We start from the raw sequence: 18,488 nt of genomic DNA on the forward strand, positions 1-18,488 counted from the left end.
AACTTAATTGTTACACCTGGTAAGGCAGCAACGCTGATCGTTTTATTAAAGATGAAAGAATGTAGACAGTTTTTAACTCTCAGTGATGCTAAGAGTCTCGTTTGACTTTGGGACCTGCAGTGGAGTTTGGGCCCAGACATGGCTAATGATGTCAGACTTAAAGACCGGATTGAAATGCCTAGGTCATTGCTAATGTGTTTTCTCCATGTTAACACACTCTTTCACATAAACCAGCAAACAACTAAAACCTGACATGATGCTTTTATAGTGGTGTTCACACTTGCTGATGATCAGTTAATGAAATGCATTTAATTAGCACCTGCTGGCTCCTACTAACTCTTTTAGTTCCCGTGGAAGCAGTAAGGGTGTAGTTAGTTTGCATTTTGGTGTAAGTTTTGTTACATAATGATAACATGGTATATATAATTAATTTTAGGACCTTTTTTTATTTCTGTCCTGATATGTTGGAACTGAAACAAGGTGTGCTTTTTTTCACACATTTGTAGGTGTCAACTCAAATAAGTGATAGCACTGGCTCTCAGTCCAGTATACACAATAAAAGAGACATCTCCTTGTAGAGGCATACAGTACTGTAGCACATTCACATCCATTGACTCAGGCTGCTACAACCACACAAGGTGGAAAGCTAAAGGTAATCAATCTCCATGAAGAAAAACAAAAACTGGTATGGATTTTGCTTTATAAGAAGAGCAGTTTCTTATTTGATTAAATCCATAGTCATTTATAAATGGAGCAAATTAGCTGTCACTATGTGTTTATACACCACTCCATATTTAATCATTAGTTATTATAATAGTATTTTCTCTGTTATTATCTGTTTTTTTTTCCCCAGTGTGTCTTATCTTGTCTTCCTCCCATCACTCACAGCCTGTGGGGGCAGATGGCCCCGCCCGTCCCTGAGCCTGGTTCTTCTGGAGTTTTCTTCCAGTTAAATGAGAGCTTTTCCACTCCACTGTCACCAAGTGCTTGCTCATAGGAGGTTGTTTGATTTTTGGGGATTTTCTCTCTATTATGGTAAGGTATTTAAATTACAATATAAAGTACCTTGAGCCAGCTATTGTTGTGATTTGGATTTAAATAAATTACACTGAACTGAATAAAAGAAAAGTACTATTCAACATCAACTACACACCCAGAAAAACACAACATTTATACTTTTTGTAAGAACTTTTTGAAAACCTTTTATCTAAATTGCCATTTCATAACGCTGCATCCTTGAAAATCTAAAACATTTATAGCTTCTATTTTCATCACACTGAGTTGCCAGTAGCAACACTTCAGGGACTCAAAAGTGTTACCATTATACTGCATTATATTGCACTTCTGTTTTAATCATTTTTCTGCCAAATTATGGAGGAACATAATGTCTATCTTGCAGGTAGGTGTACTGAAAGCATGTCTTGAATTTTCCTCAGCATTTATGTTTGCAGAGAACAACAAGAAAATCTGCCCCAAGGTGATTAAGAGATCTTCATCCAGTGCTGTCACAACACATGGTCTCTCTCTGCATTGTTGCAATGTACAACAGAAAGACTACTGACAGTATGTGCAGCAGCAGCTGCAATGACAAAACAACTGAATATAAAGCAGCTCGCCCTTGTCAGTTACTGATACTTTTAACTCATTACAGGTACAATCACACTCAGCCTGTAAGTTTAAAGAAGGAAGTGTCACAATGAACACACGAGGATGGAGAAAAAGGACTTTATGTCAAACCAGTGATGTATGGCCCCCTCTGAAATGATTTATAACTAAGGAAGTATTAAAAGAAGTAATAAAAGTTAATGGCAGCCATAATTTTTAGGAATAATATGTAATAAATCGGTAATAATCAATAATCATACGACTATAAAATATGATTATGAAAATATGGTGATGGACTATGATGATGAATAAGTTGCTTGAATTAAAAATGGCGTGCTGTTGTCATTTTAAGCCAAAAAGTTTACTTTTTAGACAACTGTTTTGGGGACCTGTGCATGCCTGAGGTATTCACTGAGCACGCGGCCAGTTGGGGCCATCTTCCTGTTGTAATCGTGGATGTTCATTGTCTCATCCTGGACCATGGTGCTGAAACTCACCAGTCCCCGGCCTCCTTCCTTCTGCTTAGTGTACTCAGGGTGCTGGACTTGGGGTGAAACACTCCATGCATGGTCAGGAGCTTCCTGGTCTTTATGTCAGTGGCTTCTATCTCCTCCTTTGGCCAGCCTATTACCCCAGCAGGGTACCTGATCACGGGCAGGGCGTAGGTGTTGATAGCCCGGATCTTGTTCTTACCGTTCAGCTGACTCCTCAGGACTTGCCTGAACTTCTGCAGGTACTTGGTGGTTACAGCTTTCCTAACGGCCTCTTCATGATTCCCAAGTGGGATCCCCAGGTACTTGTAGCTGTCCTCTGTGTCTGCAATGTTGCCTTCTGGTAGTTCGATCCCCTCAGTTCTATCTTCCCTCTCTTTGTTATTAATTAATGATAACAATAATAATTATTGCTCTCTTTAGAATTTCCACCCTACTAAGTTCCCCCCAAAATTCCATCCTGTCAGGTTTGACCCTGTTAGCTTCATTGACCTAACAGGGTGGAAGCTTACCTCACGTTACACAGTTTCCCTCCAAAAACAAATGATGCCACTTCCTGTAAATGGCTTTTATAGAATTGTAGTTTTTTTTAAGGCAATAAAGCACATTCTAACAGGGTGGGACAAGTACATTATGAAGAAAAAAGTAAATAAGTAAATAAGTTTTATCAGATTCAATTGCATAATAAAATAAAGCTTAGTATAGTCTATCAAATTGATATATGTATGTTTATATATATATATATATAATTTTATGACATATACTTCTGGAGGAAGTTAATGACGGCACTGTGGGACACAATGAAATTGAGCGTGTATCACCAAAAAGGTGTGTGAAATAAAAAAAATTTATTTGAAATGCATTTCATTTATGTTTGAATAATGGCAAACACTTAAACACATAATTTAATTACTTTGCGGTACACATTTGGCACATTTTAGAAAAAATCAGGGTAAGTAAATTATGTGGACATGAAATGTTGCCGCAAACAGAGAATCAACCATTTGTGTTTGTTTAATCCAAAAAAGGAAAATCAGAATCAAAGTCAGATCGACACACGCTCCACCTCAGCGTGAGACGGTCGTACCTGAGCGAGCATCCCCGAGAGTGTCAGGTGCGTCTTCACACATCAGCCAGTGTGGCTGAGAGAGACCGGTTTTGATCTGACCAATGAGCTGAATTTACGGTCTTGTGAAGAGTGAAGCGAGCAGGGCTTTTGAAATCAACCAAGACAGCTGTGCAGACTCTGCAGGCTCTCCAGAAATACACAAGTCCTTACCAGCTGCCCCACAACTCAGTGTCTCAGATCCCCTCACCACATTCAGCCATTTTTCCACTTAAAACATCACTGTGTCAGATATTTTTTGATGAACTGCCAAACCACGTAAACAGACATGAAGAAGAAAATGTGTTTGTAAAACTAACAGTAACCTCTGAGAACTATAAGACAGACTGTTTCTGTTTGTGTTGTAAATCCTGAATGGTTCCTGGTCACAACATTTACATTATCAGAGAAAGGTCATGTTACTCCACACACATTTGGAAAATCACAGAATAATTAGTATTTGAGATCAACACTAACATGTAGTTTAAGGTGTGAGAAGTAATAATAATAATAATACATTTTATTTGAAAGCGCCTTTCAGAACACTCAAGGACACTGTACATGGTAGAATAATAAAAGCAACATAAAAGCAAGCAGTTTACACAATCATAAAAGCATAAGACATAAAACAAATTTAAAATAGCAGAGTGGAGAGGTTATGTGGGATAAGCTATTTTGAACAAGTGAGTTTTGAGTTGGGACTTAAAGAGAGAGAAGGAAGAGATATTTCTTAAATCAGGAGCTAGGGAACTCCAGAGTCGAGGAGCAGAGCAGCTGAAAGCCCTGCTCCCCACGGTGGCAAGACGGGGGGAGGGGACGGAGAGAGAAAGAGAAGAAGAAGATCTGAGACACCGAGATGGAATGGTGACCTGAACCAGATCAGAGAGATATGCAGGAGAGAGATGATGAATAGCCTTAAATGTGTACAAGAGTATTTTGAAATTGATACGAAATTTGACCGGGAGCCAATGAAGCTGCTGCAGGACAGGAGTGATGTGGTGGACAGAAGGGGTCCTGGTGATGATACGGGCAGCAGAATTCTGGACGCGTTGAAGCTTGTGGATGGATTTTTGAGTAAGACCAAGAAAGAAAATAACAATAATCAAGAAATGAATTACAATAATCAATCCGGGAAGTAACAAGGCTGTGGACAAGAATGGCAGTGGCATGTGGGGTGAGAAAAGGACGGAGACAATTAATGTTGCGCAATTGAAAATATGCAGACCGAGTGACATTATTAATGTGTGAATTGAAAGATAGAGTACTGTCGAGGATGACACCCAAACTTTTCACAGAGGAAGAAACGAAGATCGGCAAGTTATTGATAGTAACAGAGAAACTGTTGGTTCTGGATAATGTTGATTTAGTGCCTACTAAGAGGAGCTTGGATTTATTACTATTGAGTTTAAGAAAATTAGAAGAGAACCATGAATTTAGTTCAGCTAAGCAGAGGGTGAGGGAGGACGGGGGAAGAGCAGAATCAGGTTTAGTGGACAGATAAAGCTGGGTGTTTTTGGCATAACACTGAAACTGGATATTGTATTTACGGAAAATGTGTCCAAGATTGGAAATAGGCCGAAAAGTAGTGCATCACAGAAGCTAAAAAGGAGCTGCTTCTCCCTACATTTGTCCAAATAAAGTACAAGTGAATTGCAATAAGGTTGATGCAAAACACAAAAAAAAGGATCCATGAGATAGTTCACATCATCTAAACAAACAGACTGGAACAGAACCTCGAATGTTAAAGTTCACTTCCTGTCTGCCGAGGTTTTGTATTTTTATTACCTGAGCTACTGCTGATGCTGTAAAAGTACCCTCACTGAAAGAGAAGTACCCATTTGGAGAAACTGTGCTGTAACTTCACATATTATGATTTTTTTCTGTCATTTCTTTCAGAAAAGAAAAACAGATAAGTTATAAAGTCCTTGATATGGTGATGTCAGTATTTCACACAGACATCACGTGTTAGAAACAGGTAAGGTACGGTCCTCCATACAGTCTGTAGACACTTTGTCATAGATGTAAGAGGACTGAAAAAAGATGTAATAATAAATACAACCAAAAATGTTGAGTCATTTGATTTATTCTAAATTTGAAAATTGCTTTCTGTCCACCATTCTTGTGGCTAACAGTCTCACTTCCAGGTGACTGTTGTTGTAATTTGGTGATCTATAGATAAAACTAGTGGTGTGCGATACTGCATATTTTGGTATCGATCCAATACCAAGTAAATACGGGCCAGTATTGTCAATACCGATACTTTTCAATAAATAAGGTGGATGCGTCATTAAATTGCTGAATCTCAATTAATTTTCATGACCTTAAGTGTTTTTTGTGATGTTTCCTTTTTTATTATTAAATAGTTAAAACCCAGGACATAATTAGGGCAAAGTTTATCATTAAATAGAAAATGCTTTATTATTGTGGCAGGCCGTGGTCTGCGTGGTCTACAATCATGCCTGCGCAGCTGCCTGTGAGCCCTGGCTCACTTCCACGCCTGCTGCGCCACCACTGCTTGCCACATGGGTGGCCCCCAGACCAGCTCTGGGGCTGCCGCTGGAGGCGCAGGCGGCCCCGGGAACCACTTCGTCACCGACGCCGCTGGATGCGAAGTGGTTCATCATCAGGATCCCTCATGTTAACTTTTATCGAGTGGAAAGAGTTAGCGTTCATCCTCCAGCTTTACTGTGTTTATGTTATGCTAACATAGCTGTGTCACTAGCGATCACGTAGCACATTATTATATACCAGCTAGCCCAACTTCAGTAACCCTACAAACGTCACTGCTGTTTAGTTTTCTGTCTTCATTTATGTTGGAAGTGATAGCAGAGCTGTACGTCTTAATTTATTTCAGAAATCTCTCAGTCAGAACATGCTATATCATGTTTTGGTGGAAGCTGGCGAGCTAACTTCCTGCTAACTTCTAACTCCGTTAAATTTAATAAATTCTGTTTTCATGGATGCCTGGATGTTAAACTTAATTGTTACACCTGGTAAAGCAGCAACGCTGATCATTTTATTAAAGATGAAAGAATTTAGTCAGTTTGTAACTCTCAGTGATGCTCTGTGTTCGTTTGACTTTGGGACCTGAAGCAGAGATTGAACCTGGAAACGGCTAATGACGTCAGACTTAAAGACCGGATTACAAGTACTGCACTGCAGTGGTTTGTATTATAACTATCTAATGATGGCCGAGGGTCGAGGCCAACCCTCTTTGAATAGAGGGGGTGGCTTATGACACCAAGTGTCAGTTTTGAGATCTTTCCCAGATGCCTTAACTCCCACTCAAATCTTGGGTCATTTGTTCCCAATAAGTCACATGATAGGGTGGAGAAAGGTCTCACAATAGGTTCACCCAAAACTTTGGCTGATTGTAACACATACCCGTTTTTCACACCTTGGCTTGTGTGATTAGGCAGAGAACAATATGGGGTCCAGGACCCTTCTAGGGACACTCCCAGTAGATCTTAAAAATCTGGGACTCTCCACCAATAGAATAGAATAGAATAGAATAGAATAATCCTTTAATTGTCCCACAAGGGGAAATTTGGGTGTAACAGCAGCCAGAAAGACACATATACAACAAACAGTACACAAGACACAGAACAGAAACATACACAATTTTTACATATTTACATCAAGGACAATAGTTACCAAAAACAGAGTACTGTACCATTATTAAATTAAATAAAATTAAATTCAGATAAGAGGCAAACCCTGGTTACAGTGTGAATCAGTTGATAAAATAGTGCAAGTTACAGCACAGATGTAAACCTCTATGTTTGTTGGGAGCAGTTCTGATTGTACAGTCTGACAGCTGCAGGGAGGAAGGACCTGCGGAAACGCTCCTTCATGCATCTAGGATGCAGCAGTCTGTCACTGAAGGAGCTCTGCAGTTCAGCAACATTTCCATGCATAGGCTGGGAGACTCTGTCCATCAGAGATGTTATTTTGGCCAGAGTCCTTCTGTCTCCCACCACCTGCACTGGGTCCAGGGTGCATCCCAGAACAGAGCTGGCCTTCCTGATGAGTTTATCCAACCTCTTCCTCTCAGCTGCCGATAAACCGCTGCTTCAACATACAACACTGTAAAAAATGACAGATGCCACCACAGAGTCACAAGGTCTTTAAATGCGCTCCCTGTACTCCAGATGACCTCAGCCGCCTCAGCAGGTAGAGTCTGCTCTGACCCTTCCTGTAAAGAGCATCAGTGTTGTGGCTCCAGTCCAGTTTATTATTCAGGTGAACACCCAGGTACCTATAAGAGTCCACTATCTCAATGTCCACTCCCTGGATGTTCACCAGTGTCAGTGTGGTGGGTCTGCGTCTCCGGAAGTCCACCACCAACTCCTTGGTTTTCCCGGCGTTGATCAGCAGGTGGTTCTGCTGACACCAGTCAACAAAGTCCAGAGTCCAGAGTACTCTGAGTCGTCCTCACCTGTGATGAGGCCGACTATGGCAGAGTCGTCAGAGAACTTCTGTAGGTGGCAGCGTGGGGAGTTGATGGAGAAGTCTGCAGTGTAGAGGGTGAAGAGGAACGGTGCCAGCACAGTTCCCTGTGGGGCCATACTGCAGACCAGCGTATCAGAGACACAGCCCTGTGACCTCACATAGGCTACGTTCACACTGCAGGCAAAAGCGCATCAAATCCGATTTTTTCGACCCTATGCGACCCATATCCGATCATGGTATGACAGTGTGAACGGCACAAATCCGATATTTTCAAATCCGATCTGGGTCACTTTCATATGTGGTCCTGAATCCGATACATATCCGATGTTTTAGAAAGCGACTGCTGTGTGAACCGTCAGGTCGCATTAAATCCGTCTTTTACGTCACTGACACGAGACAGACGCCAATTATCAGCGCCGGAGAAGACAAACCAAAAAAGCATGGCGGCGGAAACTGGAGACGGAGCGAGTCAATGGACCGAAACTGAGGTTGCGGAATTGATTAGCATATGGGGAGACAATTCTATCCAAGCTAAACTTGAAGGGTTGTATCGTAACCGGGCTGTGTTCGAGTGCATTGCCAAAGAAATGATTGAACGAGGGCACAGGCGAACATGGCTACAGTGTCAGAGGAAAATCAAGAGCCTCAGAGCCAAGTTTAAAGAAGCTAAAGATATAAACAAACGAACCGGACGTGGTCGAGTCACCTGCCCGTTTTATGATGAGCTTGACCGTATTTTGGGGGACAAACCCAGCTGTCAGCCAATAGAGCTGATCGATAGCTCCATTGAAACAGCTGAAGAGGAGCCTGAAAGTCCAAGGGCTAGCGCTAGTCCAGGGGCTAGCGCCAGTCCAGCTCCCAGCCTCAACAGTGAAAAAGGTAGGCTAACTTGTACCTTGTTGTAGTCATGTGTGGAGAATAAAACTGAGTACAAGTAACGTTACATTAAACGTACTGTATAACACATGTCTAAACACATAACAGAACTGAATAAATTACTGAACAAAAATTGAAAACATTCTTTAAGACAGCAATAGCGTAATTCTAAATGAAGGCTGAACTACATCAGCTATAACCATGTACATAACTTTTTAATAGGTTGTATGATTGTATTTTCGAAAGGCGCCTGTACACTGGGTGAGGATACTGTCATGATCTGGGTGGGTACCTGCAGGCCTCCAACGGCGGCTCCTCCTCCTTTAGGCGGAGATCGGTTGCTCCTCCCTGGCTGACCACCTGTGGGCAATTATTCCGGCAGCATATTAGACCTGCGCTCTCAACCGTTCATCGCCTGAGTATCTGCTATCCCATGTTAGTCTAGTGGAGAGTGATTGCTTGTCCTAAACCCGTGTGACGACTTACCTGTTTTTCTTGTTCTCAGAGGTAGCTTCTGGAGTGGAGGTCTCGCCTCCCTCATTCCCGCTTTCCTGGACCTGGGCCACCAGCTGCTGAAACGACGTTGCCAACTGGTCCACTACTCGCTTGCCTGCCTCCCCACGTCACGACCGCATCCGGGCCTTCCGCCCTATCTGACCCCTCCACCTGTAATCAAGTAAGGCGTCTCAGTTTAACTGTGGAGGATCGCTGATTGTCTGCTGGATCTCGTTGACTATGCTCTCCTCTCATTACAGTGCCCCGGCCACTTCCAAGTCCAGTTTCCACCTCCCCACTGCCTCTGTAATTCAGCTACATCCTAGAGTTGTCTAGGTCACTCTTAGTTACCTTAGGTTTTTTCTGCGCGCCACTAGTGTGGTGGCGTCGTTCTGCTTTCGCTTATGTTTACTTGTGGGTGGAAATAAATCCTTTGTTCACTTACCGTCTCGCTTCCGGTTTGGTTTCTGCACTTGTGTCCATCTCAGTTACTTAGTGCCGCTGGGCCATGACAGATACTCCTGTGTCACTGACATTTGATTCTGCATCAGACGAAAGTTCTTCATCTGCAGTGAGTGCAGATAATTCCATAAAGAAGAATGCACAAACCCGAAGTAAATAACCCATATATTAAATAGAACATTGTTGTTGCAAACTTTTCATCATCCCATTAGAATAAAAACGTTTTTTCAAAGTAAAGTGTCATGTTGAGACCTCACAAGGCAAACTAATGAGTTAAATTTTACTCTAGATGCCTAAGCATGGATAAAGCACACATATCTTTTAATTAATACTACTCATTTTGTCAATGAGAGGGAAGGGTGAGATTGTAATGTAAGACATACTGTAGATTGTACAATGTTTTTTAAATAAAAACCATGATTTGACTCAAATGATCAAATACCCCACAGTCTTAATTTCTGACCTGTACTGTTATGGTGATGTTCTAATTTCTCCAAGGTGTGTACCAGAACTACATATGCCAACAACCACCTTTCTACCAGCAGGTAGTACAGGCTCCACATCTTTACTGCCCAACACAGTCTTCACTCATCCATTCCACTCCATACCCCATGGCTTCAACTCAGTCTCCACCATTTGAGATGTCCAATCAGTCTCTGTCTTTCCAACAAGATTTAGCTCAACCTCTTCCTTTTGGTAATGCCCTTCCACCATCTCACAATCTGGGTCAGCCCTTTAGACCAGAACGACCAAACCCTCGAGACCAGGCTCAGCATGCATCCTTTAACCAGGCCTTTACGTCATCCTACCCTCCTCCAGATGAACAGTGTTAAGGTTCAGATATTGAGGGGAAATCCAAAAATAACCACAGATCCAGCCGTGTGCAATTAGACGACATTTTAATGAACACATGTGTGAGTTCAACAGCCCAATCGGTATTGAACTACTTTACAATAGTCAGACAAAGGCTTTATAGGGTTAAGATAGTACGGCCCCCTTTTCTGTTGCTAGGCAGATTTAATACAGCATACGTCAATGCAAAACCACAAACGTTCAGTTAACTTTGACATAGTTTAAAACAGAACATCATCTTCGCGTCGAAGCCAGGTGCTTCCCCCAGCTCGTCTTCGCTGTCGCTTATCTCTGGGACATCTGGTGTACTTCCTGGAACAGACTAACACGTACGCACCCCACTTAGCAGTTATAAACTCTTACCTATATAAATGAGTCTATCTAATATGTGTGTGCGTGCACGTGCGGGGGCGCGTGCGTGCTGTGTACTGCGTACGTGTCATGACCTCTCTCACTATATGTGTCTGTATGTGTGTGTATGGGTGTCTCGCCCTTAAATGCTCTCTCATCTCACCCGTTGCACTTCTGACCTGTCACCAGAACAGAGGCTCATCCTTACATGTAATACCCTAGCTGGAACTATATATGTAATATGTTGAGTAAATGTTTAATCAAGAGCCTCTACTAAAAGCTTAATACAGTTTCATAACCTACTCACAGTACGTGCACTCAGACTCTGCTTTCAGTTTCACTTCTGCAGGAGCATGCCTTGCAGAAGTGTTTCCTGTCTCATTTTGGCACAGTGTATTTCCTGTCCCTGCAGTCTACACAGAAACATTTAAGATTATTATATAGGAGCATTGAAAAACATTTAAAATTATAGATTCAACTCCAGTTTAAAGTGGTTATAACTGCTCCTGTAATAAAGACTAATATAATACCCATATGTTTGAACATCTGACTGCATCTGCATGCAACATCACTATTAATAATGAAATGGTAATGATGATTATAGAAATAGCAGCAAATAATAGCAGTAAAATATTTCTCCTCTTGACAACAGGATTAAACTACTTTAAGGCATTAGTTTAAATGTTATAAAAAGCAAGTTTTGCACATGGTTCACTTAATGTATTTTAAATGGATACTCCAAAAATATTTCAGTTAATGTTATGTTAATATTGTTTTGGAGGGGCTTTACTTTCAATGCAAAATGTTGGTTATTTATCGTTGCATCCAAAAATGCTTTATATTTGTTGTTAGAGATTTTCAGTACTGCTGAAGGACAGTGGGTCTTTCAGATTTAATTTGTGCTTTTCATATGCAAACATATGTTTTGAGACAAACAACATGACAATTTCAGTACACAGAGGAAGAAGTGTACATGTTACACACGTCAAAATATATATTTTCCATAAAAAAATAACTTTGAATGCTTTACTTTAAATTTTGTGAATGCATCACTTAAACATCAAGCTCAAATTTATTGACAATGAGATGAAAGCATGGCTTTTGTGCCTTAACGTTGACTATGAAAAAATTGGGTCAGCACCTCTCTGATTCTTATTGGCTGAACATCTGGTAAGATGCCTCCTTCGGTACCTCTAGAATCATGCAAATCAGCGTTATCAGTTTCATTGTAGGCTTCACCATGTTTTTCACACACATTGTGAAGTGTGCAGCATGCAGCTATCATTGTAGGAACAGTGTGGATGTCCACATCAAGACGTTTCCCAAGGCACCTCTACCGACCCTTAAGTCGGCCAAATGCACACTCCACTGTCATCCTGGCTCTACTGTGTCTCTGGTTGAAGTATTGTTGTTCTTCAGTTAGGGTTCCTGTATCTGCGTATCCCTTCAGCAGCCAGCTTCGCAGGGGATATGCAGGGTCACCGAGCAGCATGACTGGAACTTCAACACCCATGATTTCTTCTGTAACCTAAGATTATGTGAATACAAGGTGACACACATCAACAAGGAAGAACGGTAAAACAATTTTAATTACAATTCACTGTGTTCAAAGATACTGACTGGTGGAAATAGCTCCCCTCTCTCTGCCATTGTGTATATCTCAGAATTCTTGAGAACCCTGGCATCGTGAACGGTTCCTGGCCATCCAGTGTAGATGTTAGTGAAACTGTTGGGAAGACGTTGGAGAAACGTGAACATTTTATTTCTACTGTAAATCTGCAGATTCTGACAGAAATCTGCAAGTATACTTTGAAGCACTGCTCTTCTCTAAAACAGCAATAAGGATTATTATCGGGACATATGTAAACAGCAAAATAAATTCATAACTTAAGGCAAAATTGCGAAACGTAAAGTCCAAAAAAAAGTCTTTATATTACGGGCCATCAGTCAAACAATACTTTTTGGTCTGGGTATGGGTGCCAGAAAATGCAATATATTTTAATAAAATATATGAAATCTGTGAGGTGGGAAGTATAAGTTTTACCTTTTAAGAGTAGTTTTACTTGTAAAAGTAACAGTTCACTACTACATTGAGCAACAGTTGATTACTTATGCCAATTTATAAAGGATCACTCATTTATTTAATAGTAATCATTTAAAAATATGTTACATAAAAAAAAACAAGTAAAGTGAGTTTAAATGCATAGGGAAACCGATTACTGGAAGCAGGAATGATGTAGGTAATTAGGAGAAAACAGAGAGACTGAACGAAAACAACACAAAATGTTCATCACACTTATGATCAAACAGTTACTTGCATAATTCTTTAGCCGACTACTTTTTGTCCAGCTCTGTATATACGTTTGAGCCCTTCAAATGCATGTTTATTTCCTTTCAATTTTTCATAATTAGTAGATCATAGTATGCTTACCAGAATTGATGGTCGACGACGCCCTGAAGGATGACAGAGTGCCAGCCTTTGCGGTTAAAATAATCACAGTGATTGTCCTCAGGAGCAGTGATGGGAATGTGACTCCCATCTATTGCTCCGGCACACTGTGGGAACCCCCATCGCTGTCTGAAGCCTTCAATAACTTGTATCAGGTCATCTCCTCGAGGCCATTTAATGTACTCAGGCATGAGGACATAGCGGACTGCAAAGCAAAATTCATGGACGATGGAACAAACTGTGGATTTGGCAACTCCGAACAGGTTTGACATGGTCCGATAACATGCGCCTGTTGCCAGCCAATACAGCCCGATTCCAACGCGCTTGCTCACAGGTATGGATTGGCGGAGATGAGTATCCTGTCTAAGCATTCTTGCTGAAAGGAGCTGACAGAGATATTCAAATGTTTGTCTTGACATCCTGAAATTGTGGATGAACTCCGTGTCAGTGAAGCCTCTCACATCCCAATCCCACCACTCCTGGTTCCGACTCCGTGTCCATATATACCTCTGCACGGAGGTAGCAGCCACTGCTCCAAACAAGGCCATTGTTAAAGCACGGACTCTCTTTTTTCTCAGCGTCCTCCTTTCTCTGATTAATTTGTCAAGATTCTGTCGGTTACGACTTTGCATAAATTGACAAACTGCTGCAACAACACCTACTCGCTCTGTAGCCGCCATTTTTACTTCCGTAAACAGAGCGTGTTGTGCTTCTTTTGCGCATGCGGGTCGCTTTGAGGGCCGTGAACCGTTCACACTGCAGCATGTTTGCTGTTGCATTTTATGTGTAGTGTGAACAAGCAGACAAAAAAATCGGATTTGATCAAAAAATCGGAATTGAGCATTAAGACCTGCAGTGTGAACGTAGCCATACTGTGGACGTTCTGTGAGGTAGTCCAGTGTCCACTGGGACATGTGGTGGTCCACTCCCGATAGCTCCAGCTTGTCTCTCAGAAGTCGTGGCTGGATGGTGTTGAAAGCACTGGAGAAATCAAAGAACATGATCCTCACAGTGCTTCCAGGCTTCTCCAGGTGAGTCAGAGCTCGGTGCAGGAGGTAGATGATGGCGTCCTCCACCCCAATGCCAGGCTGGTAAGCAAACTGCAGCGGATCCAATGAAGACCTCACCAGGGGGCACAGATGGTTCAGAACCAACCTCTCGAGGGTCTTCATCAGATGGGATGTCAGGGCTACCGGCCTGTAGCTGCTGAGGTCCTTGGGATGGGAGGTCTTTGGTACCGGTACCACACAGGAGGTCTTCCACAGCTGTGGTACTTTCCCCAGTGACAGGCTCAGGTTGAACAGATAACCTAGGATGCCACACAGTTCATCTGCGCAGCACCTCAGGAGCTTGGAGCTGATGTCATCTGGACCTGCAGCCTTCCGCACCTTGATCTTGTGAAGCTCATTCCTCACTTGAAGTGCTGAGATGGAGAGAGGGGATTTCGGGGGAGGGGGATGTATGTTGAAGTCCACAGAAGCTGGGGGAGGGTGTGATGTCTGGGAGCTGAGAGGTGTGAAGTCCTGAGATGAAGGACAGGCAGTCCCTGAAGATGAAGGAGATTGCAGCAGGGGGGACGATGCTGTGGGAGGGGTGGGTGGTTGATTAAACCTATTAAAATATTTATTTAGGTCATTCACCCACCCCAAGTCTCCTGCAGCCTGGGGGGTTGGTTTTTGTCCTAAGATTGTCTTCAGGCTGTTCCAAACCCCTCTGATGTTGTCCTGTTGCAGCTGCTCTTCCATCTTCCTCCTGTAGTTTTCCTTTCCTTGCCTTATCTTCCATTTCAGCTTCTTCTGAACAACTCTCAGCTCCTGTTTGTCTCCAGATCTAAAGACTCTCTTCTTCTCCTTGAGGAGAGCCTTAATTTCAGGATTTATCCACGGCTTGTTGTTAGAAAAACATTGTATTTTAGCCAATCTGCGTCAGTAGTGCATCCATCAACCTGTGTGACCTTTTTTGGTTTTTAAGAAGATTTTATATTTCCTGGCGGTGAAATTCCCCTAGGTGGCCTTGTCATTTCATCATTTTTTGATATAACCCTTTTTGACCACTTGCTCACAAGGTGAAAATAGATTAAAGAACAACAGGACTCTGCTGCTGAATTTTAGGTTTTATTTATTTTCTGCTTTGTTTTACTTGCATCTATTTGAAAGAGTGAGTGTAAACACAAAACATTATTTTATTTTATATGTTGGAATATGCAGGAAATAGGTTTAAATGTTAAACACATTTCTTTCAGTCAAAGACTGTTGCATATAATTTAATTTTTGCTTGACGCAATGTGCATAAAGTTAAAAGATTAAATCTAATAAAACAATTTTTAAGGAGGCTTTTCATTTGATTCAATTGTTAATGATGGATTATGCATAAAAAAAAACTAGAATTGTACTGAAAGGTCTATTGCTTTATTACATATTCAGGTTGTGTATCATGTTTTTAAAAAGTAACTAAGTAATAAAGTAACCAATTACTTTTGAAAATAGGTAATCAATAAAGTAATGGGATTACTTTCTTGGAGAAGTAATTAGTAACTAATTTCTATTTTCAGGTAACTTGACCAACACTGGCTACAATAGTGCTGTGTCCAAATTCAGGGGAAGGATACTCCGAAGCATCTTACCTACTTAGGTAGGATCCTTCGACGGATTGATAGGAAGGAAATGAGCAGCTGTGAAATTGGACAGCCTTCTAGCCATCGTTCAAGTCCGCCCTTCCGTGTTTTTCTGGTCGCTAACGCCACAATGAGAAAACTTTAAAATGGACCCAGAATTGTCGCTCCGTTTTTACATTTTTAATTCTCAAGGAGCTATAAAAACTTTATCGTCGTCGCTGGCATGTTTGGCCAGAGACAGTCATATCCAGGTAAGATAATTCCCTTTAATCTACACGCATTTAGGAATTACTTAGCTAATTTCATGTTTAATTTCAGTGACTGAATTATTGCTGGTGGGCAGCACTGTTGCCGCACAGCAAGAAGGTCCTGAGTTCAATTCCACCATCAGGCCAGGGTCTTTCTGTGTGGAGTTTGCATGTTCTCCCCGTGTTTGCGTGGGTTCCCTCCGGGTACTCCGGATTCCTCCCACCGTCCAAAGACATGCAGCTTGTGGGGATAGGTTAATTGGATAATCGAAATTATCACTAGGTGTGAATGGTTGTCTGTCCCTGTGTGTTGGCCCTGCGACAGACTGGCGACCTGTCCAGGGTGTACCCCGCCTCTCGCCCTATGACAGCTGGGATAGGCTCCAGTGCCCCCGCGACCCTGAAAAGGATAAGCGGAAGCGGATGGATGGATGAATTATTGCTGGTCATTCGTACACATTCACTGTATTATATAAAATATATAAATGTCTTTGAAACTAATCTTTTGGTTTCTTTTTTTTCATAGTACTTTATCAAACTGTTGTATGCTCCAGAGTTACAAGTATTATACTAGTAGTAATATAGCATCCATCTTAGTGGTGTGGCAGCCGTCGATTGAGCCGGCCCTGCAAACCCTGTGGATGGACGATGCAGTGGACAGTGGGAGGAAGCATCCTGAACCTCTCTTTGCAGACTACCCTGTGTGATTCGCCACTCACTGACCAGAAAAGACAAACTGCAGGTCTCAGTTGTGTGGTCGCAAATTTTGAAGCCATCCTGATAACCTTCTTCCACCAACGATGTGGAGATCCAAATCCAATTAAAACCAAGACACTCAAAAAGATGCTCTGTAAAAGAGTAGAATTCTTGGAACAGAGTTTAATACACTGAATCATATGAACAGCAGGAAAAATACATACAGACATTTAGCAAGAGAATTACAAAGCAGAAAGCAAGCAAAGCTAAACCCCGGGGTGTACAGCCTTAAGCACAGACAGCAGAGCAACACAGAGATGGACAGGTAGCAGCAGCAGGAGGAAAAGAGCTCTGGGGGCGTCCTCTGGTCCCCTAATATAGGGACCAGTATCGCCGCCCCCTGCTGCTGGGTAACTTTCCCACACGCCCAGCACAGCTGCTGGGGTCAGGTAGCGGCCAAGGTCTTGGCCAAAGGCCAGTCAGGACTCTGAGTACCCCTTGCTCTGGCTTATCACAATAGGTCATGACACGGTCAAAGGTCAGACATTAATCCTAATTATTATATCTTATACAGCAAGTGGCACAATCTTATAACATATAATAAACACTTCAGTTTGGGTTCAAAGTGTGCGTGTGTGTGTGTGTGTGTATTTTGTATGATATTTTATCGTGATGTGTTCAGGATCTCTATTACAATGTTACTGTTTTGGTTGTGCTGCGTTAAAGACGTTAAATTAATTAATTATTAAGTAAATTATTCAAGAGAACTCTCCCCCTACATTAACTGCCCTGTTACAGTACCAACTTAATAAACCTCGGTGAAGCAAAAATGTCTTGTGCTTAAGACTCTACATGAAAGTTAAAATATATATGTTCAGTGCACATAGATATATAGTGTATATAGTTACATAGTTATACATATCACACAAAAATCCACCACAGTTGCAGCAGCCCATCCATGTCTGATCTTGCTTCGTCAGATTCAGCAACACTGCCAGACTTCCTGTAATCTATTAAAAAAACAGTCCAGGAACAGGTTACTCAGGTTAATCCTGTGTGAACAACTGTAAATATTGTTTTTTCATCTTTACATACTGTTGGTGTATTACAAATATTCATGTTTAATTATTATTGTTATTTACTTTATTGCTATCAAATAAATATCCATTTAACATTCTTCAGAGTTAGCGTTATGTTCATACATGTTACAAATACCTGTAAATAAAATGAGTTCGGTGACTATTAATGTTTGTTTTAATCAATTTATTTATAACATAAAACCTTTAAACTAATGCAACACATATAACAATGTAACAAATATATTCGAATAAATACATTTCTCATTTTGGAACTGATCTTTCTAGAAGTGAAAACAGTCTGTCCGTCCTCTCCCTGCTCTCCTCTCCTCAGCCTCTCTTTGCTGCCTCATGTCCTCTCTGATGAGGTCTAGCAGCTCATCATCCCTGTCTCTTTTCCTCTTTCTCCCTGTCGTGGGTGGCTGACTCTTTCCTCGTCACTTTCGTTTTGGTCACCCACTGCTGCGCTTGGCCCTGGAGTGTCCTCAGGGAGAGAGGAAATTAGGACAGAATTCCTAATGGAAGGCATCTGTCCTATCACCTCATCCATGGTGGCAAACCAGGGCCAGGTAGCAGCAGTGGGCTTCCCACTGACCCCCTCTCCTGAGCCTGGATACTTGCAATCCTAAAGGCAGAGGAAATCAAAAATGACAGCAGGCAAATAAAAACACCACAACAACTCTTAGTAATTGCACATCTATCAACTTGTGTTCTTA

General features: G+C 41.7%; 2 protein-coding genes across 3 annotated transcripts; one reads left to right on the forward strand and one right to left on the reverse strand.

Annotated features, from left to right (window-relative positions):
* The first annotated feature begins 7,968 nt into the window (after positions 1 to 7,968).
* On the forward strand, positions 7,969 to 10,331 carry LOC112848339 (trihelix transcription factor GTL2-like). The gene is made up of 3 exons (XM_025912066.1): positions 7,969 to 8,532; positions 8,776 to 8,796; positions 9,540 to 10,331. The coding sequence occupies exons 1-3, from the start codon at positions 8,094 to 8,096 to the stop codon at positions 9,644 to 9,646; spliced, it is 567 nt and encodes a 188-aa protein (XP_025767851.1). The 5' UTR covers positions 7,969 to 8,093; the 3' UTR covers positions 9,647 to 10,331.
* Positions 10,332 to 11,309: 978 nt separating this feature from the next.
* On the reverse strand, positions 11,310 to 13,985 carry LOC109204514 (protein ANTAGONIST OF LIKE HETEROCHROMATIN PROTEIN 1-like). 2 transcript variants are annotated; one of them, XM_025912067.1, is made up of 3 exons: positions 13,121 to 13,985; positions 12,310 to 12,415; positions 11,310 to 12,210 (listed from the first exon to the last, which is right to left on the reverse strand). In XM_025912067.1, the coding sequence occupies exons 1-3, from the start codon at positions 13,915 to 13,917 to the stop codon at positions 12,136 to 12,138; spliced, it is 978 nt and encodes a 325-aa protein (XP_025767852.1). In that variant the 5' UTR covers positions 13,918 to 13,985; the 3' UTR covers positions 11,310 to 12,135. The 2 variants fall into 2 exon arrangements, with proteins under 2 accessions (XP_025767852.1, XP_019221061.1); XM_019365516.2 differs by having other exon boundaries at positions 11,310 to 12,217.
* Between the last annotated feature and the right edge of the window lie 4,503 nt (positions 13,986 to 18,488).

Source organism: Oreochromis niloticus, linkage group LG12, assembly GCF_001858045.2.
Source record: "Oreochromis niloticus isolate F11D_XX linkage group LG12, O_niloticus_UMD_NMBU, whole genome shotgun sequence".
NCBI lineage: Eukaryota > Metazoa > Chordata > Actinopteri > Cichliformes > Cichlidae > Oreochromis > Oreochromis niloticus.